At 41.9% G+C, this 22,884-nt stretch overlaps 1 protein-coding gene across 3 annotated transcripts in view; it reads right to left on the bottom strand.

Moving 5' to 3' along the window:
* SPTLC1 (serine palmitoyltransferase long chain base subunit 1) overlaps window positions 1-22,884 on the bottom strand; it is a 77,639-nt gene that overhangs the window by 40,001 nt on the left and 14,754 nt on the right. For all 3 annotated transcript variants that reach the window (XM_054519452.2, XM_024251772.3, NM_001132921.1), the window contains 2 exon segments: window positions 9,467-9,560; window positions 8,574-8,646 (listed from right to left, as the gene is read on the bottom strand). In XM_054519452.2, the coding sequence (XP_054375427.1) occupies window positions 8,574-8,646; window positions 9,467-9,560 (167 nt within the window).

Raw genomic sequence — 22,884 nt, 5'->3', positions numbered from 1 at the left:
TGTGATCCTCAGCAAAGTGTTCTAAAGCCATGCAAGCAATGATCGTTCCCACTTACACTTGAGAAAACCATGATCCCATGACTGGTAAGAAGAAGTGGCAGATCTAGGAATTTTATGACCAAATTGTAAGGTCCCCTGAGTAGGCTGTGCCATGGTCAAGCCATCATGACCCCTGTGACCCACACGTACACATCCAGAAGGTGTCCTGCAGCCAGAAAGTCTGGGACAACAGGAAAATCACAAAAGAAGAAAAACGGCTAGTACCTGTCTTAGCTGATTAGCCAACCTTGTGGCATTCTACCATTGTAACAGGCTGTACCCTAACTGATCAGTCAACCTGTGACACTGCGCTCTGTGACCTCGTGATAATGTACCTTGTGACATTCTTCCCCTACCATTGTAACAGGCTCTACCCTAACTGATCAGTCAACCTGTGACACTGCGCTCTGTGACCTCGTGATAATGTACCTTGTGACATTCTTCCCCTACCTGCAAAAACCAGCCCCTAACTGTAACTTTCCACTGCCTACCCCAACCTATAAAACCATCTCCAATCCCACCACCCTCTGCTGACTCCCTTATCATACTCAGCTCACTCACACGCGGGTGAATAAACAGCCTTGTTGCTCACACTTAGCCTGTTCAGGTTGTCTCTTCAATTGGACGCATGCATAACATTTGGTGCCGAAAGCCCGGGATAGGGGAACTCTCCCCAGGAGACCTCTCCCCTATCCTCCCCGCACTCTTCCATCAAAGAGACTTCCCTCGACCTCAGACCAGCCCCCACGAACACTCCCACCTCTGTCTACGGATCGGGTAAGCTGCCTCGGTCTCTCCTCATCTCTCTCCCTCTTTTTCTCTCCCCAAAATTGAGACAAGGGACCTTCCTCTTATCCGTGTTTCCAAAATCCAACATTGGTCACAGACTCTTCTTGGGAAGACAGTCTTCCCTCGGTGTTTGGTGAATGCTGGGGATGCCAGCTTTGGGCAGTTGCCAGCCACACAACCTGGGACCTCCATTGGGGATGCCCACTGAGGATGCTAGTGGTTGCTCTTTTCCTTGTCTCTTTCTTTCCCCTCAAACTTTCCCAGTTCTATCATGGGCAACCTCCCACCCTCCATCTTCCCCACTGGCTTGTGTCCTCAAAAACCTCAAACCTCTTAGCTTTCACCCAATCTAAAGCCTAAATATCTATTTATTTTTTTCTGTAACACGGCCTGGCCCCAATATAAATTAGACAATGGTTCTCAGCGGACAGAAAACAGCACTTTCAATTTCTCTATTTTGTGGGACTTAGAGAACTTCTGTCGCAAAATGGGCAAATGGTCTGAGATACCCTACGACCAGGCATTTTTTACCCTACAATCTCTCCCTAGTCTCTGCTCCCAATGTGGTCCATCCCCAATTTTCCTTATCTCCCTTCCATCTACCTCTCCTTCTTCCACTGGGGATGCTGACTCCTCTTTGTCTGTTAACCCCTCCAATCTTTCTCCCTCCCACCCACCTATCCGAACCTGGCCCTAATTCCCCCTCAGAACCGAGTTCTACCCACAAGCCACCCCCTTATGCCCCTCCCATTACCATCCCTTCTCACAACTGCTCTGGCTTACAGTTTGGCCCTGAAGCCAACCCCCATGCCCCTGCCCAGCAATTTCCCCTTTGAGAGGAGGCAGGAGCCGAAGGAAAAGTCCAGGTTCACATCTCTTTCTCTCTGTCTGACCTTTCCCAAATCAGTCAGCACTCAGGCTCTTTTCCGTCAGACCCCACCCAAATATATACAAGAATTCCAATACTTAACACAGTCCTATAATCCCACTTGGAATGACTTAAATGTCATCTTCACTTTGGACCCTAGCTCAATCTTATGCTGATGACTGCTGGCGCCTTGAGCCTGGCCTCCAAGGCCAGGCACTAGGGCAGTACCCCGTGAAGGCCCCAAAGGACCTAGCAGGCAGGGGCCCAAGGCATAGCCAGACAGGACTACATGATCTCTTGTTTAGTTCAAGGGCTTCAGAAATCTGCATATAAAGCCGTGAATTATGACAAACTAAAGCAGACCACTGAGAACAAAGGTGAAAATCCAGCTCAGTTTATGGCCCATCTAGCTGCCACCCTCAGGCGATATACAGCACTAAACCCTGAAGGGCCAGAAGGCCGCCTTATTCTTAACATGCATTTTATTACCCAGTCAACTCCTAACATTAGAAAGAAACTTCAAAAATTAGAGTCTGGCCCTCAAACCCTACAACAGGAATTAATCAACCCTGCCTTCAAGGTGTTCAATAGGGAAGAGGCTGCCAGGCGGCAGCTCACATTTCAGAATTACAAATGCTTGCCTCCACCGTAAAACAAACCCCAGCAGCACCGCCTACCTGCAAAAACTTCAAGGCGTACAAACCGCAGCGTTTAACTGCCCCTCTGGGACCTTGCTTCAAATGTCAAAAACCTGGCCACTGGGCCAAGGAATGCCCACGGCCCAGGATTCCTTCTAAGCCATGCCCCTGTGTGGGCCCTAACTGGAAGTCAGACTGTCTGACTCTCATCACCAATCCTGGAACTCCTGGAGCTCAAACCCGAAATGATCGACTCCTTCCCAGATCTCCTCGGCTTGGCAGCTGAAGACTGATGTTGCCCGAACATCTCGGAGGCCCCCTGGACCATCACAGACGCCGAGCTTCGGGTAACTCTTACAGTGGAGAGTAAGTCCATCCCCTTCTTAATCGATACAGGGGCTACCCACTCCACATTACCTTCTATTCAAGGGCCTGCTTCCCTTGCCTCCATAACTGTTGTGCATATTGACGGCCAAGCTTCTAAACCCCTTAAAACTCCCCAACTCTGGTGCCAAATCAGGCAACACTCCTTTATGCGCTCCTTCCTAGTTATCCCCACCTGCCCAGTCCCCTTATTAGACCAAGATATTTTAACTAATTATCCTCCTCCCTGACTATTCCTGGACTATAGCCACATCTCAGAGCTACCCTTTTATCCAATTCCAAACCTCCCTCGCAACCTCTCCTTTCATCTCCCCACCTTAACCCTAAAGTATGGGATACCTCCACTCCTTCGCTTGCAACTGATCATTCACCCCTTATCATCCCATTGAAACATGGCCACCCTTATCCTGCTCAATGCCAATACCCCATCCCACAACAGACTTTAAGGGGCCTAAAGCCTGTTATTACCTGTCTACTACAGCATGGCCTCTTAGTCCCTACCAACTCCTCTTACAACTCTCCCATCTTACCTATTCAAAAACCAGATAAATCCTACAGGCTAGCCCAAGACCTTCATTTCATCAATCAGATTGTCCTCCCCATTCATCCTGTCGTGCCTAACCCTTATACTCTCCTATCCTCAATACCCTCTTCCACAACTCATTATTCTGTTATTGACCTCAAAGATGCCTTCTTTACCATCCCCTTACATCCCTCTTCCCAGCCCCTTTTTGCCTTTACTTGGACTGACCCTGACACCCACCAGTCCCAACAACTCACCTGGACCGTCCTGCCCTAAGGTTTCAGAGACAGCCCACACTACTTTAGCCAGGCCCTCTCCCATGAGCTGCTTTCTTTTCGTCTATTTGTTTCCCATCTCATTCAATATGTGGATGACCTTCTTCTTTGCAGCTCCTCTTACCAATCTTCCCAGCAAGACACGATCCTGCTTCTTCAACACCTCTACTCCAAGGGGTACAGAGTATTCCCCTCCAAAGCTCAAATTTCTACTTATCTTGGTATAATCCTCCATCAACATAGGTGTGCACTTCCAGCAGACCGTATTCAGCTAATCTCCCAAATTCCAATCCCCACCACCAAACAACTACTACTCTCCTTCTTAGGCGTTGTTGGATACTACTGCCTTTGGATACCAGGTTTTGCCATCCTAACCAAACCACTCTATAAACTCACAAAAGGAAACTTAGCTGAACCCACAGATCCTAAATCCTTCCCTCGCCCCTCCTTTTACTCTAAAAAAGGCCCTGGAGACAACCCCTACTCAGCGCTTCCCGACTCCTCCCAACCCTCCTTCCTCCACACAGCAAAAATGCAGGGCTGCGCTGTAGGAATTCTTACTCAGGAACCAGGCCTGTGACCAGTAGCCTTTCTATTCAAACAGCTTAATCTTACAGTCCTGGGCTGGCTGTCATGCCTGCATGCCACAGCAACCACAGCCCTTATACTCTTAGAGTCTCTCAAAATCACAGGCTATGTCCTACTCACCTTTTATAGCTCTTAAAACCTCCAAGACTTAGTTTCCTCTTCACACATAAAACACATACTCTTGGCTCCCCGCCTCCTCCAGCTCTATTGACTCTTTATTGAAAATCCCATGGGGACCATTGCCTTTGGACAGGACTTCAACCTGGCCTCTCACTTACTACCCACTACAAATCCTAATCCACATGACTATATTTCCTTAATCCACATAGCCTCCTCTCCTTTTCCCCATATTTCCCTTTTTCCTGTCCCTGACCCAGACCACACTTGGTTTATTGATGGCAGTTCTTCAAAAACCAGTTGATTAACACCAGGAAAAGCTGGGTAGGCCATTGTGTCTCACTCATCTATCATTGAAACTGCTGCACTCTCCCCATTTACAACCTCTCAACAAGCTGAATTAATAGCACTAACTCGTGCCCTAACTCTTGGCAAAGGACTGCATGTTAATATCTATACTGACTCTAAATATGCCCTTCACATCCTCCACCGCCACCCTGTCATTTGGGCAGAAAGAGGTTTTCTCATTACACAAGGATCCTCTATTATCAATGCCCCCTTAATAAAGCCCTCCTTAAAGCTGCCCTCCTTCCAGCCAAAGCCAGAGTAATCCACTGCACAGGACACCAAAAAACCTCTGATCCCATTGCCCAAGGAAACACCTATGCCAATAAAACAGCCAAAGAAACAGCAAACTCCCCAGTATCTGCTCCCAGTGGCCAATATTTCTCCTTCTCATCTATCACTCCTATTACTCTCCTTCTGAAACCTTAACCTACCAGTCACTTCCCACTCAAGGCAACTGGTTTTTAGATCATGGAAAGCTCCTTCTCCCTGCCTCTCAAGCTTACTCTATCCTCTCCTCCTTTCATGACCACTTCCATGTAGCATATAAACCTTTAACTCACCTTTTAGAACCTCTCATTTCTTTTCCAGCCTGGAAATCCATCCTTAAAACAATCACCTCTCAATGGGCTATATGCCACTCTACTACCCCATCAAGGCTTTCTCAAACCTCCTCCTTTCCTTATGCATCAAGCACGACAATTTATCCCTGCTCAAGATTGGCAGATTGACTCTACTCATATGCCCCGTGTCTGGAAACTCAAATACCTCCTGGTTTGGGTCGACACCTTCACCAGATGGGTTGAGGCTTTTCCCACGGGGTCTGAAAAGGCCACTGCAGTTATTTCCTTCTTCTAACGGACATAATCCCCCAGTTTGGTCTCCCTACTTCCATACAGTCTGATAATGGGCTGGTCTTCATCAGCCAAATCACTCAAGCAGTTTCCCAAGCCCTCGGTATTCAATGGAATCTTCATGCCCCATATCACCCTCAGTCCTCTGGAAAAGTAGAAAAAGCCAACGGCCTTTTAAAAACACACCTTATTAAACTTACCCTCCAGCTTAAAAAAGACTGGACCACTCTCCTACCCCTTGCACTCCTCCGAATTCGAGCCACACCCTGGGAACCCACCGGGTACAATCCATTTGAACTCTTATATGGCCGCATCTTTCTGCTGGGGCCCAACCTTATTTCAGACACCACCCCTCTTGGTGATTATCTTCCAGTCCTTCAACAGGCTAGAGAGGAAGTCTGCTAAACTGCCAATTTCCTTTCACCTACTCCAGATACCCAGCCATATAAAGACATCCTAGCCGGATGGTCAGTTCTCGTTAAGAACCTAACCCCTCAAACTCTACAACCTCGGTGGACAGGACCTTACCTGGTTGTCTACAGTACCCCAACCACGGTCCATCTGCAGAATCCTCCCCACTGGGTTCATTGCTCCAGGATAAAACTGTGCCCATCAGACGACCAGCCTAGCTCCTCTGCCTCCTCCTGAAGTCGCAAGTACTCTCCCCCACTTCCTTTAAACTTACCCATATTCCTGAAAAAGAACAATAACCCTGTATACCTTTTATTTACAGTAGGCCTTTACACAGTCACCCCAGTATTTAAACTCTGTCTACTTATGTCCCTACTAACCATTCTCACGTACTTCTAAATGCCCTGCTTTTGTCTATGCTACCAGTTCACGCTTTTCCTCCAGACCATTGTAGCTGATGTCTCGTGGTGTCACCCTCAAGCTGCCACCCTTAACTCTCTCAGAATGGACAGATGACCTTCTGTGACCTTCTCCAATTCTTCCATCCTGATGAAGTTCTTTTCTTTTATACTTACTCTTTGTCTCACTCCCATTCCCTTGCCACCCTCTACGCCTCCCTAATTATCTTCAGCAAACCATCAACCTCACCCACTCCCTCCTCACCATCTCCAATCCTTCCTTAGCCAGAGATTGTTGGTTATGCATTTCCTTCTCTTCCTCCTACTACACAGCTGTCCCTGCCCTGCCAGCTGACTCGGCAACCTCCCCCGTCTCCCTACACCTCCGAACCTCTTTCAATGATCCTACACTTCCGAACCTCTTTCAATGATCCTCACCTTTACCCTCCCAAACAACTTCTTTACTTCCTAGAAAAATACAGCAAAAACTCCCCTGATATCTAATACCAACAAGCTGCTGCTCTCCTCCTCTGTACCTACCTACAAAAACAATTCCTTTATCTCAGCAAGCAGTCACAGAAAGCTTTCATCAGATTACAATCAACAACCCCATAAAATGTGCCTTTTCTAGTTTTCTAATACCTGCCAAGAAAGTAATTCCCTACCAATCAAAAACCAAGCAAACAACCCCTGTTTGCATTAGACTAGAGGAAAGTGGAAGGCTCTGATATGAGCTTATTTCTTCGAACTTGCCATCAAGAATGGAAGTCAGGATACTTGGTTTATATTATTATTATGATGATTTTTGAGATGGTCTCACTCTGTCATCCAGGCTGAACTGCAGTGGTGTAAACACGGCTCATTACAGCCTCAACCTCCTAGGATAAAGGGATCCTCCTGCCTCTGCCACCTTTGTAGCTGGGACTACAGGTTCACGCTAGTGCCAGGTTTATTTTTATTTTTTGTAAATATGGGGTCTCGCTACATTGCCCAGGCTAGTCTCATATGCCTAGGCTCAAGCAATCCTCCCTTCTTGGCCTCCCAAAGTGTTAGGATTACAGGCATGAGCCACTAAACCTGGCCAATTTCTAATTTTAGGGTTAGAACTAAAGATTTTAAAGATCACTTCCAGCTGTAGGATTCCTGGACACTACTTCTCCTTATCTGTTTCCAAGACAAATAATGTAATCACCAAACTAGCTTAGGGATAACGTAAGGTGCTCTCTTACATTAAAAAAATCACAAAAGTAAAACACTTAACTGTTAAAGTAAAAAAACATAAAAAGATTCAGAAATGGAAACAAGGATGGAAGACGGAAGATATTTCCCTTGCTCTGCTTTCCCCACACTGTGTCATTTTATAAGCCAAAATGCTATTTCCAGCAACAAATTCATTTGAACAATTTTATTTATTTATTTATTTTTGAGACAGAGTCTTGCTCTGTTGCCCAGGCTGGAGTGCAGTGGCATGATCTCGGCTCACTGCAACCTCTGCCTCCCAGGTTGAAGCAATTCTCCCACCTCAGCCTCCCACGTAGCTGGGATTACAGGTACCCACCACCATGCTCAGCTAATTTTTGTATTTTTAGTAGAGACAGGTTTCAGCATGCTGGCCAGGCTGGTTTTGAACTCCTGACCTCAGGTGATCTGCCCACCTCAGTCTTTGAAAGTGCTGGGATTACAGGCATGAGCCACCATGCCCGGCCTGAACAATTATTTAATAACATTTTCAGGAGCAAAGAATATACACTTAATAAAAACCACCATAAAATGCCAGTCTTCTTTGATGACTCCCAGGGAATTCACTGTATTTGAAATCATAAACTCATCGAATATTTAGTTGGCCTATTCCCGGATTATACATACACAAGGAAATCAATGATCCTTCATCTTCATTCTAGAAAGAAAAAAAACTACACTGTTTATCCCCCCTCCCTCCACCCCAGGCAATCTGCTCTCCACTTCCTTCCTAGAGCTGTTTCTCGGCCCCCTGCGTGGCTAGTCATGGTAGGGGTTCCGCTCTCATCAATGGACTGTGGGCAGAAGTATAAGGCCATCTCCCCTGCATAAAGAGTACTGCTGCTCTGCACTCGTTCCTCACACTGCAATCCCCACACATGCACACGAGGATGAGCCCACCATGCCCGGCTAATTTTATTATTTTTTGTAGAGACAGGGTCTCCCTATATTGCCCATGCTGGTCTCAAATTCCTGGGCTCAAGCAATCCTCCCACCTCAGCCTCCCCAAAGTGCTGGGAGTACAGGTGTGAGCCACCATGCCCGGCCTAAAATTGACTTAACTACTGAAAGCAGTAGTCGCAAAGAGAACACAACAAAAACTTACCAAATGTGCCATAAAATCCTCTGGGTCCACAAGTCCCCACGCCATACTTCTTTAGAGATGCTAAAGCTGCTGCCTTTATTGAAGTAAAAGAATTATACTTTAACAATTTATCTTTAAGAGTTCAAAAAGAACATTTCCTATTCTTTAACCCACAGAGCTCCTACCTCCCTCCTCCACTTTTCTTCCTTTCTTGGAACTATGACAACTCTAACAGAATATAAAGAAGAGACAGGTGTAAAGACTGAGTATATGACTTAAAATATGGAAAAGTTATACTAGCCTGATTCTCAAAACCTGGTTAACTTTTCTGCATTTGTGGGCCAAGGCTTTCCTGGAAAATGCCTGTTAGCCCACAATTCCAATAGGACAGAGAGCAGTTTCCTAGACCCTTCTCCTAGACCCTTCTCCAACTATTCTCTAGGGGTCTGGCCTGTTCAGTTCTGTGGTTGTTGCCTAACACTGAGCCACATAAGAGACTCTGGCCTCTCTCTGTCTAGGTCCAGCTCACAACTCTGTCAGACAAAAAGTAACGGGAAAAACTTGCATAGCACTTTCCAATACTCTGATTTTTTTTTTTTTGGAGATAGAGTCTCGTTCTGTTGCCCAGGCTGGAGTGCAGTGGCACCATCTCGGCTCACTGCAACCTCCGCCTCCTGGGTTCAAGAAATTCTTCCACCTCAGCCTCCCAAGTAGCTGGGACTACAGGCATGTGCCACCATGCCCTGCTAATTTTTGTATTTTTTGGTAGAGATGGGGTTTCACCATGTTGGCCAGGCTGGTCTTAAACTCCTGACCTCAAGTGATCCACCACGCCCAGCCTGCATTTGTCTTTTATGTCCAGTTTCTTAAATCAGTAATGTTATCTGTCCACTTCAGCAATATGTGCTACTCACCTTAACCCTAGGGTTATCCAACAATCCAAGAAAATTAAATGAGGCGAAGTTTATACATTCTTTTCCGTTCACCACAATTTTGTGGCTTGGAGGGCTAGGGAAGAGATAAAGAGTGGTACACGTCAATTACACATTCATGTTACATGCTATCATATTACCTTGGTGGCAGGCACAACAACATAGTGTTGTCATCCTACCCTATTTGCATACTGGTCTTTGATTTCTTGTTTTTAAGAAGTAATATTAGAGCATGGTACATTAAAAATAAGATATTTTTCCATTAATTTTATTTTTAATAAACTACCTGTACTACTAAAATAAAAAAGAAAAATAAGCTAGAATTCCAAGATGAATGAAGGGCAAATCTTAAATGCTTTTGTTTTAAAACTCACTTAAGAATGAAGCTGCTAAATAAAGTATCTCAGAAAAATCTGGAATAAGCCAAACAGGAAGAAAATATAAAATAAGATCAAAGGCAAGAATAGGTAGAGTGAGTTATGATCTTGCATAGTTAAATGGCTTAAAAAGAAATGTCATGTATAGGAAGCCACTAAAGAGTAAGTGGGATATGTTCCCAATGTCTAAAGTTAACACTGGAATGCTGTTGAAGAGGAATCCTCACACTCCTGGGGAGCAGGGAGAATGTGGGTGGCAGCTACACTGGAGCCGGATATGAGCCCGGCTGGGACAGGAGAATGGGCTCCTGAGGATACTTCTGTTAAGCCCTCTGCTGATCTATATTTGAGCCATGAGCCATGCTTCAAAATCATGGGCTCAAATTATGGGTTGCAAACTGTTAAAGGGCTGTGAGAACAAGTTAGTTGGTCACAATCAGCCTATTTTAACCAGAGGAAACAGTAAAACAAAACAGAATGGAAGAGAAAATATCAGAACCATGGCACAGGGTGAGTGATGGGACTATGTATCTGTACTGGTCCATGTACTGGGTTGCTCTATAAAATGCACTGTAGCCAGAAAAGATGGAGAAACACTATTCTCATCAATACCTTTTAACAGCATTGGTCATCCTTGAGAAAACACAGATGCTGGGAAACCAGGAAAAGAAAAGAATGACAACTTGAAGTAAATTCATGAAAGCGAACTAACTTATAAAAAAGGCAAGAAGACTCAGTGACAAAACCATGGGTTGTAGAGTCTGTTAGACAGACCCCCTCTGTATTATGGCTATTGACGACTTCAGAAGCTTAGGGACATCACTGACCTCTGTGATTCTCAGTTTCTTCATCATTAAAGTAGGGGGAGAGTCTACCTCTCAGGGAAATTGCTATTATGAAAGTGACTGGCTCATAAGAGGTGCTCTCCAAATATTTTCTTTCTTCTTCCCTAAGGCTTCAAGGGTTTCTCTTTCAAATCCAGTGCCACTCACCTCCTCAACTGTGATTCTGATTTTATCATGTTATTTAGGTTCCTACTTCTCAGGGTTTTCTTAAGTTTCCTAAGTCCTCCCTGATTTCGTAGTCAGGTATTGGCAGTCACAAAAAGATTAAAACAAACAAACAAACAAACAAATACCTAGACAGACCACCCATGTACCAAAGGGGCTGTAAACGTTGAGACCATTCTATAAAAACTGTAATACACAGAAAACAAATGATTAAAAACAAGTATATGCAAAACCCTTAACCACGGCTCAAAAGCTATCAGAAGGCAGCATGATGTGATGTAGGGATACGATTTCTGTCCAGCACTTGGAGTAGCGAAGGAACAAAGTTTCCAGTGAGAAATGGAAGTCTCAGATCTGTGCCCCATGCAGGCTAGCAGGAATAGCAGGCTAGCAGGAATAGGTCATGCATGCTAGCAGGAATAGGTCATAACGGGCACTTGATACAGGAATCCTGGAACCTAAAATCTTATAGGGTACGCTGCAGAAGCAAGTAAAACCAACCAGAAAGACATCTCCACAGATGACCTGAGAGGACTCAAAAGAGAGAAAACAGCTTTCCCAATCAAAAACCACAACCCCACCGTGGGTGAGAGTCAGCATACAAGACATGCAGAAGGGCCGCCGCCCAAGAACACGAGATGCTGGACACTAGAAAGTGCTGAGGACCAAGAGCATAAACATAAGGAAAGGTTAAAAAGTTACTGAGAAAAGGACAGGCTGGGCTGGGCACGGTGGCTCACACCTGTAATCCCAGCACTTTGGGAGGCTGAGGCGAGCAGATTACCTGAGGTCAGGAGTTCAAGACCAGCTTGACCAATATGGTGAAACCCCATCTCTAGTAATAATACAAAAAAATTAGCTGGGCATGGTGGCGCATGCCTATAATACCAGCTACTCGGGAGGCTAAAGCAGGAGAATCGCTTGAACCCAGGAGGCAGAGGTTGCAGTGAGTCGAGATTGTGCCACTGCACTCCAGCCTGCTCAAGAAGAACGAAATTCCATCTCAAAAACAAAAACAAAAAAGGACAGGCTAACTTGCTGAATAGTCAAATGTAACTTCCAGAAATAAAATCTAAGAGCCAATAAAATGAGAAATCCAAAAGACAGATTAAATACCCCATCAGACACAGCAGAAAAATGAAAGACAGAGCTGAGATTACCAAGAGATGCAAAAATATGAAAAGAGTACATACTGAACATGGAGGATATGAAGGTTAAAAGTACACTGAACATTAGCTCTACAGGGAAAAACTGCAGGAAAAAAGTGAGAGACAATGTTTGAACAGGTAACAGCTAAAAAATTCCCAGAATTCATGGGAGACAGAAATCCATAGACTGAAGTAGAAAAATGAATCCCAAGTAGGACAAATATGAATAAATTACAAGAAGACACATGACAGTGAAACTGTAGAATTTTAAAGAGAAAAAGAATTGTGAAAGCCACTAGAAAAAACAGAAGATGAACAATAATTAGACTGACACAGTCTCCCCATAACACAGCCCAGGCCATGATGAAGAAATTCTCCAAGGGCTGCAGGGCAAATAATGATCCACTTAGAACTTATTACCCACTAACTGTCATCCAAGGAGGTAAAATAAAAACATTTCTCATTAAGAGATACAGATTACCTTCTCTGAATCTCCACATAACAATCTAATAGAGAATATATTTTAGAAAAAGGAATTTTAAGCCCAAAGAAGCTGCATGGATAAAGAAAGAAATACCTAAAGATTGGCAATAAGAAACTGGTAAACAGGTAAAGAAGGCGATTTTCAAATATAATAATCCTGGAGGATACAAAATAAGTGGAGGTCAAATATCAGACCAGGACATCAAGAAAGGGGGAGTGGGGATGGGGAATAACTGAAGTAGGAGTCTAGTAAGTCCTTGTACTGCTCAGTAAGGCAGAGAGGAAGATTAATTAACATTTGGGGCAAGGTGGCTCATGCCTGCAATCCCAGCATTTTGGGACGCCACAGTGGGGGGATTATTTGAGGTCAGGAGTCTGAGACCAGCCTGGCCAACATGGTGAAACCCTGTCTCTACTAAAAATACAAAAAATATTAGCCGGGCGTGGTGGTGCATGCCTGTAATCCCAGCTACTCCAGAGGCAGAGGCAGGAGAATCCCTTGCACCCAGGAGAGAGACGCTGCAGTGAGCCGAGACAGTGCCACTGCATTCCAGCCTGGGCAACAGAGTGAGACCCTGTCTCAAAAAAACAAAAAAAAAAATTGGACAGGAATTACTTATGTTAAGCATGAGGAGAAGAAAAGAATCAGGGAAGTCTAATCAAGAAAACCTGATCAAGCAGACTAAAGGCAAGGGAAAAAAAAAGAAATGAAAAAATTAAGGCCACTGCCCTGGAACAAAACACCACATCTGTCAGCTGCTCCTGCAACTAGGTGTGGCCAGCGTTGCCATAACCAAGCTGACAGGCCCAGAAGGAGCCTCTTTTCTGCCCATCTGCCTGACATCTTCCCTTAAGGTGACTTACGAATGGAAGTCACACACCTCAAGGGAAGAACACCAGGATGGTAACCTGGGTCCCTGATCATCTGTGGTGCTAGCTACCTTGCTCCACACTTGTGAGGGCAAATACACTTCTACTTTGCCTAAGCCATCTAAGTTTGGGTTTCCTATTATATGCAGCTGTACCCACTACTAATTAGTTACAACTTCAACCAGAATGATCTCTAACAATGCTACCTTTAGGTGTTTTGAAGAAATCAGTTTGTTTTTTATAAAGAGAGGTAAAATAATTTGACACAGATATTGTACTTATTTCCCACATGTAATACATATTCCTGGGAGCGGGACTTCACAATGAAACAGTATACAACCAAGTAAGCAAACCTTTTAAAGACCACAACGAAAAGCAACCCTGTAAGGGGTCAAGTGTAGAACCACAAATACTGAATGAGACTTGGGTAAAATTTTGAGGGATAGCAATATACACAGATTCAAAAAGTTATGCATCCAAGTATTCAGACAGAAGTGAAAATGACAGACTTTAAACATAAATTTTTCAATGCTTCTAATGATGAATATGGTATCCAAGATGCCTAGGAAGAATTAGAATAAAACTGCTGCATGGGGTAAAGGAAAGAGCAGTATTTTTGAATATATTATTTGCACAATGACATTTTAAATATATATGTGCAATTAAATTAATAAATCAAATAACATTATTTTTGGCCATTTCTTATAAATCCCTTTAAGTTTACATATCAAATTGGCCAAGAAACTGTTTTAAATGTTATTGGGAAAATTGTGAATCACCTCATATTTCAGCAGATATTAGTGTTTACTATACAAGTAAGTTAGTAATCAAAATAAATGTAAACAGATTAAACTCCTCAGTTAAAAAATGATACTAGGATTAAAATCCAATTATGTACAAAAGAACTACACACAATGACACAGTAAAACTGAAAACAGTCGTATTAATCACAGAATAACTAAATGATAGCTAGTGTAGCTACACTGCTATCAGATAAATGGACTTTAAGGTAAAACATAATTTTTGTTAGAGATAAGGGACATTCAAAAAGATGTAAAAATGCTGAGCCCACATACATTTCATACCTTCAAACTAAACAATTTAAAAACAAAACAGAGACAGAGAATGAATCCATATGGTGGGTAATACTGATCTTTACACTGTCTCTTTCTCATTCATTTACAGACCAGACAGAAAACGGCTAAGACTGTCAACTATTTGAATAATAATTAAAGTGCTTGATGTAATGGACACAAGACACTTTGAATAAAAGGAATATATAATATAAATTTTTGTGATAAAGCCGTGGAACATTTGCAAAATTTACAATAAAGTAAGACATAAAGCAAGTCTCAACAAGAGCAGCAGAATCATTCTGAAAAGCTGGCATCCAGAACATGTTTTTAAATCACATACCAATAAATTATAAATTACTGAGAAGACAAAAACTCAAGGAAAACATTATGCTTTAGTCAAAGAAAAAAAAAAGAAAATTAAAAAAATATTTTGGTCTGAATAACACACATTAGAAGTATAGCCTACAGGCCGGGTGCAGTGACTCATGCCTGTAATACCAGCACTTTGGGAGGCTAAGGCGGGTGGATCACCCGAGGTCAAGAGATTGAGACCATCCTGGCCAACACGGTGAAACCCTGTCTCTATTAAAAAAAAATAATAATAAATTAGCTAGGCGTGGTGGCACACACCTGTAGTTCCAGCTACTGGGGAGGCTGAGGCAGGAGAATGGCTTGAACCCGGGAGGCAAAGGTTGCAGTGAGCCGAGATTGCGCCACTGCACTCCAGCCTGACAACAGGGCAAGACTCCATCCTGCCTCCCCCGCTAAAAAAGTATAGCCTACAGCTGGAATAGTACTTAGAAGGGAATTTATAGGCTTAAACACAGAAAAGTTCATTATCCCTCATACTCAATTTTGAAAGTTTGCAGCAAGTTCATTCAGTAGCAAAACCTGTCCTAAACATATATGAAACTCTTTAATGCTTTTATTTATTCAATGGAATGAAACTATTCTGGGGATGCTGCCCTAGACTGCATGAGAGTGGTTCTGTAATAAGGAATACGTACTTTATTATCTTTCAAAACCTTTTTTTAAGCCTGAATCCTGAATTACACTCAGGGTGTTTTGTAAAGAGAATGTCAATCAATACTAGAAAAGATTAGAAATGTAAATTAAGTGTTCAGCTAAGTTAGAAAAAGAACAGAGTACACCTAAGAGATATATTAATAGAAGTTAAATAACAAGTAAGAATTTCAGAAAATACAACATAATAAAGAAAAGTCATGCAATGATCTTAGATGCAGAAATGACATTTGATGAAGTTCAACATCTATTTATAAAACTCTTAGAAACCTAGATCGGGGGAAATGGTCTCAAATTGATAAGACTATAATACCTAAAACCTACAGATATTAACTGGGAAACAAGAGAGCCATTACTTTTATGAATATGAACAAAACAAGGATGCTTGGTATCTTTTTACTATTCAGCATATTACTAAAGGCCATACCAGTAAAATTGTAAGTCCAAAAATGTGAATAAACAAGTGTGCACACACACACACGTCTGAGAAGAGTCACACTGTTATCGGCAGGTGATATGATCACCTTACATAAAAAACTCAACGAAATCAACAAACCATTGGAATTAGTAGTAAATAAAGGTAACAAAATACAAAGTATTTCCAGTATCAAGAAAAATATAAAGATAGTAATAAATGATAAGATATATGATGGTCAGCTGAAGGGATGGCTCAACATTTTAAAGATATTACATTTTGCCAAAATAAACTACAAACTCAATGCAATCACAAATAAAATTCCACCAGGATTTCTAATGGAGCTCTGTAAACCTCTATAATTATACAGAAGGATACAAGTTCAGGAATGGCTAACTGAATTTAGAAACAGGGAGGTGCTTTACCAGAAGAAAGCAAATATTACAGACCCCTGTTAACAACAGGTTTGGTACTGGAGCAGGTAGGCAGAGACCAATGAAAGAACCTAGAATTCACGAGAACTGTGTACATACGAATACCTGGAAAATGACAGCAGTTACGCCACAAACCACTAGGTTTCACACAAATTTTTCTCTATGGATAATGTTGAACAGCCAGGTATACAGTGAATTCCAGACATATTACAAATCTAAAAGGTATTTTAGAAAAGATAGCAAAATGTGGAAGAATGTCTTTGGGACCTCAGGGTAGGAAATGATTTCTTAACCAAGTCTCCAAGAATACAAACCGTAAGGCCAAGATGGATGCATCTGACCAAGTCAAAATTAAGAAATTTGGTTCAACGAAAGATACCAAAGATAAAGTTAACAGATGGGTGATAGAGGGGAGGTTTATTGTATTTCACTGAATCTAAGATGTCATCAATTGTATTTTATCCATCACTAAGGAAGAGAAACAGTGTCAGTTAATGCTTAATGAAAAGGTCTATTATACATTCTTAGACCCAGATTTTTGTTACACTACGTTTGTACTTATGAAAAGGAAAATATAAGTCAAGACATTCCTAAAACCTCTTTAACTGAGTTCTGTCCCTCTCCTCTAAGTCACTGATACCACAAGTTTTCATACCATGTTCTCTTGCTCTTGGCAGTATCTTGGCATTTCTTACCAGCATGCTCCACTATCATTTCTGAGATTATCTGACATGTTAACTGTCACCCATTCTCAAGTTCTGATGCTGCAACTTTCCCATTGAACTAACCTCATAGTTTTATCGTCCTTCCAATTAAATCACGTTTCTAGAAAGTAAGCTGATACTACCCAAAGGCAACAGGAAGTCTGACAAAGAGATCTTCAAAGCCTTTTGTCATCCATCCTCTGCCTCTGCTCTGCAGGTCTGGCCATTTCTCTGGCCATCAGTTGCCTCATTGACCAGCAGGGCATACACTTCAACTGGAGTGCTGACAGTAAGCTCGCCACCATCAAGTTCACTGGTACATAAGCAATGACAACCATGTCACAAACTACCTTACTGGCTGACAATGACTCATCAGTGACTCTCAGCAGCTTTAAGATTCATCCCCACTTCAGAGATTTTAAACTAAGGAAAAACAGTATGTGTCTTAGAATCAATGTAACAGAGTACTAACTCAAAAATTGACTAAGGATTAAAATCTACAAGGTATACAGAACCTTTGCTAATCAAAACACTGGGAAGTCAGTAAAAAAACAGGTAAAAGATATGAAGAGGCATTCAAAGAAGCAGAAAACTCCAGTAGCTAAAAAGTAGATGAAGTGATGCTCAAAGGCTCAAACAGTAAGAGAAATCCAAAGCAAACAGTATTGCTAAACAGAAATGTAGGGAAAACTTGAATTCCTATATACTATCTTAGGGGACCATAGATGACACAGAAAAGTCCTACAGGAAAATTAGGCAGGCATATATCAGTATCCTATTCCTGGGTCTATACCCCCAGAGAAATTCAAGGGAATATTAGGTTCATGAGGGAATATTAATCAGAGCATTCTTTGCAGCAGTGGGAAATGGGGGCGGTTTAGGTGTCTATCATGAGGAAAATGGAGAAGTAAAATTTGGTGGCTGTATATAACAAGAATATGTAGCAGTCAAAAGAAATGAACAAGAAATACATGCAGCAACTCTACCCCACTTTACTGACCCTGCTTTGATATTTCTTCCTACCACTTAACATCAGCTGACATTAAAAAACACCTCAACCCTTGATCTCTTCTGAAAGCACACTCAGAAAGCAAACGCAAAACGCCTACAAAGTTTAAAGGTCTAAACCTACCCAGACCAGAACAAGGAGAAAGGTGACAAAATGTTGGAAACTGGAAAGCAAATGGACAAGTTGTATTTGGTAAGTCAAAGAGATCAAAGAGAAAGGCAAGCCTAGGCCAGCTGTGAAAAGCCAAGCAGCAACGCCTGAAACATGCTCCCAAACTGGGGCACCAGCTTCCATTAAACACTGGAAAATGGGAAAGGCTGACAACAGGAGGACTGGCTGGGTGCCTAGACAACAGGCAGTCACTCCCCTCCTCCACCCTGAAGAAGTGCTCTCTGGAGAGGCTGTGTATAAACTGGAAGTCCTAAGAACGAATGAAGGCAGGGGTGCCATTCTGAAGACAAAAATTAAGTGTGAGTTACATAATGAATGGTAAGACCCTGGGCCTCTTGCCTTCAACTCAGCTCCCAAATGGTGGAAGGTAGCTTTTTACCTGCAAAGTAACAGACTAGAGGACTTTTCTCCTGGGAAACACAAAGCCAAGAGAATAAAAACTATAAATACTAAGTTTGGGGGTCCCCTCAAATAAATGAACAGGTCCCTGTCTGATTATCCTGTGCAAGCCCCTCAGTTAAAAAGCCCACCCCATCCTCAGCCCTCTAAAACACAAATGGTAACTAAATGTGGTGATGGATATGTTAATTAATTTGATTGTGGTCATTATTTCACAATGTGTGGGTGTATATATATATAAATATAAAATCATCATATTATACATCTTGAATATATACAATTTTTATTTAGCAATTATACCTCAGTAAAACTGAAGAAAAAGCCAAGCCCATTTTAACAGGGCTCTCAATGACCATTTTAATGTGTCATTCTTGAAAACAGACCATCCTTACATTTATGGTCAACTGATTTTCAACAAGACAACTCAGAAGGGAAATAGTCTTTTCAACAAATGGTGCTAGGACAACTTGACATCCACCTGGAAAAAGATAAAGATAGGCCTCTACCTCACACCATATACAAAAATTAACTTGAATTACACACTAAATGTAAGGGCAAAAACTATAAACTGTTAGAAGACAGGAAACAGTAAATCTTTGTAACCTTAGATTAAGCCAAAGTTTTTACAGATGACAAAAAATCACAAGCAACAAAAGGAAAAACAGGGAAGTTAGACATCATTAAAATAAACTTTTGAATTTCAAAGATCACTATCAAAGAAGTAAAATAAAATCCCACAGAATGAAAAAAAAATCTGCAAATCATATATCTGACAAGGGATTAGGATTCAAAATATATAAAGAACTTTTACAGTTTTAATGATAGAAAGAACCCCCAATTGAAAACAGCTAAGGGATTAAAGTAGACATTTCTCCAAAGAAAATACACAAATGGCCAATAAGCCGATGAAAAGATGCTCAACATCATTAGTTACCTGGGAAATGCAAATTAAAACCATAAGATCCCACTTCCCACCTACTAGGATGGCTACAATAAAATAGAAAATAATAAGCATTGCTAAGGATGTGAAGAAATTGTAAACTTCACATGTAGCTAGTGGGAATATAAAATGATGCAACCACTTTGGAAAACAATTTGGGGGTTCCTCAAAATGTTAAACACAGAGTTATATGACACAGCAATCCTACTCCTAGGTATATATCCAAGAAAAATTAAAAAATTTTGCTCACACAAAAATGTGTGCACATTATTTCATAGCAGTTTTATTCATATTTTATTTTTTCATATACTCTTACGAGGGAAAAAACCCAACTGTGCATCAACTGATTAATGTATAAACAAAATGTATGTATCCATATACTGAAATATTATTTGGTGATAAAACGAAGTATGGATACATGCTACAATGTGGATGAACCCTGAAAACATTATGTTAAGTGAAAGAACCCAGAAACAAAGGCTAAGTATTGTTTATTCCTTTTAATGTGAAATGTCTAGAATAGGCAAGTCCATAAAGTAGATAAATGGTTGCTAAGGCCTGGGCAGAGGAAGGAGTGGGAAGTAACTGCTAATGGCTTTGGGATTTCTTTTGGGGTGACAAAAATATTCTGGAATTAGATGGTGGTGATAGTTGTATAACTCTGGGAATATGCTAAAAACTACTTAATTATACACTTCAAAATGATGGATTTTATGGTATATAGATATGTATCAATACAGCTGCTGTTTAAAGGAAAAAAATCTTATACTTCAAAATGGTAAATTTTATGGTAAATAGATTATATATCAATAAGGCTTCTGTCTAAAGGAAAAAAACCTAAGTTAAGTAAATTCACTTACTCTTGTGTCAACTCAGTATTGAATGTAAATAGGTATTGCATAAGTTGAAGAAAAGTAACACTCAATGTATGACTATCAACAAAACAACCTTCAATTTTCTTGTAGTTTCTGCAAACAATTTACATAATGTTCTTGATGACAATAAAAATATTGTGCATATTGAAAAAAAAGAAGGGATGTTAACAATCACCAGATATTGAGGAAGTGTCTAACAGATCAATAAAAACTGATAAAACAATCAGTACAGTGCAAAAGGGTAAAAATAAAAAAGTTTAAGATGCATAGGTTTCAAAAAAAAAATTCACCTTCCATGACCCTTCTCTGAAATCTATCTATAATCTACTGTAAACCAAGAGTCAGGAAATAGCCAATGCAGAACAGAGAAAGGAAATTCTCAAGCTAATGGTGATGGGACACTCCAGGGCCACCCTGTGTAGCAGCTGCATATAACAACCAGTCAGGAGTGGAGCAGGATAGAGAAAGAACAAAGAAAGTGAATCTAATAGATAACTAACGTGTGAACATTCTGAATGGAGTTTTATGCTCCTAGAGGAAAACAACATAAAGATCACTGTAGAACCAATCAAGTGACCAAACAAAAATGATTAACTCTGGGGAAAACAAAAGTATCCAATAAAAAAAATATAGTCTCATAACATTGGCCCAACTAATGAATAATACTAATGAAGTCATAAAAATATAACCACTAAATTATCTAAGGACACATTGTACTATATCTGAACTCTGCCAGAAGAAAGGGCAGAGCAAGGCTGCTGCATGAGCTGGGGTCCTGTTAGGGGCACCCAGGGATTGGCACCACAGCCCAAGGTCTGCACCAGGCTGCTGCACTTGCTGGAGGAAAAGTACCTTCCCCTAATCCACACAAAGGCATGACAGGAGCTATTCCAGACCTGGGGACAGTGAGTGTTGATGTGTTTTCAGAGAGCCAGTCTCAATCACCTACAATTAATGGATATACAGTCACATGCCATTTAACAACATCTCAATTGACAAAATGGACCACATATACAACAGTGGTCCTATAAAAGTAAAATACTGTATTTTTACTGTACTTTTTTTTTTTTTTTTAAAGACAGGGTGTGGCTCTGTTGCCCAGCATGGAGCACAGCGGCACAATCTTGTTTCACTGCAACCTCCACCTCGCAGGCTCAAGCCATCCTTCCACCTCATTCTCCCAAGTAGCTGGGGCGATAGGCCTATACTACCACACCCAGCTAATTTTTTGGATTCTTTGGTAGAGAAGGGGTTTTGTCATGTTGCCCAGGCTGGTCTCAAATTCCTGGGCTCAACTGACCCGCCCACCTCAGCCTCCTAAAGTGCTGAGATTACAGGCATGAGCCATCATGCCTGGCCCTATTGTACCTTCTCTATACTTAAATATATTTACATACACAAATACCATTTTACTACAACTGCCTAGAGTATTCAGTAGAGTAACATGCTGTATAGTTTGTGACCTAGGAGCAATAGGCTACACCATATAGTCTAGGTGTGTACCAGGTTATAGGTACACACTACACATCTAGGTCTGTGTAAGTCCACTCTATGATGTTTGCATGACAATGGAATTGCCTAACACATTTCTCAGAACGTATCTACGTCATTAAGTGACGCATGACTGTAAGGAAACCTGGGGAAAAAAATGTCAAGAAGAAAATAAAGAACAACATAAGCAAGTTTCTTAACAACAACAAAAAAAAAGGTAGGTCAGGTATGGTGGCTCATTCCTGTGATCCCAGCACTTTGGGAGGCCGAGGCGGGCAGATCACCAGAGGTCAGGAGTTTGAGACCAGCCTGACCAACATGGTGAAACCCCATCTCCAGCAGCTCAGTTTAGGGAACTGCTTGGTGTCCACAGGGCTATACTGCCCCAGAGAAGGAACCCACATATAGCACCATCTAGAAAGCCAAGCCATAGCTGAGTATATTCTGCTCCATGAACTAGTGGTCACTGCCTCCTTCCATCCCAGAGGCTACCCTGTCATTACAACAGCCTTCTCCAGGAAAGCAGCTACTACTCTCTATATCCTAGAAACAAACTCTCAAAGAGGTATGCCTTCCACATCCTAGTGACTGCAACACTCTAACTGTGGACTGATTACTGATTTCTTGTGCCATCAGTGCGCTCACCAACGGGGCCTGGTGTTTCTAGGTGATCCCCATCTCAAACCTGCAGACTAGCCCCAGTAATCCACAGCCAGGCGAGTGTTTCCAGGGGAGTCCCATCTCAAACTGGTGAACCAACCCCTGTGACTCAGTAACAGTCACTAGATAGTCATGCAGCTTCCTGACACTGCTGCCGTCTCCCCCAGCCCCCAATCCTGAGCAGAAAAACAAACTGCACATGCTCCTGCAGCCTAGGTCACCAAGACACTCACAGGTATCACCAAAACGGATACTAGCAAAAGAAAAAAAAAAGGCAAGAGAAAAGCACAGATATTACACTACTGTGTCCTCCTG

This window comes from Pongo abelii, chromosome 13 (genome assembly GCF_028885655.2).
Source record: "Pongo abelii isolate AG06213 chromosome 13, NHGRI_mPonAbe1-v2.0_pri, whole genome shotgun sequence".
In the NCBI taxonomy this organism is placed as follows: domain Eukaryota; kingdom Metazoa; phylum Chordata; class Mammalia; order Primates; family Hominidae; genus Pongo; species Pongo abelii.
Note: the sequence above shows the minus strand (reverse complement) of the source record. Positions and strands in the feature narration are given on the sequence as shown.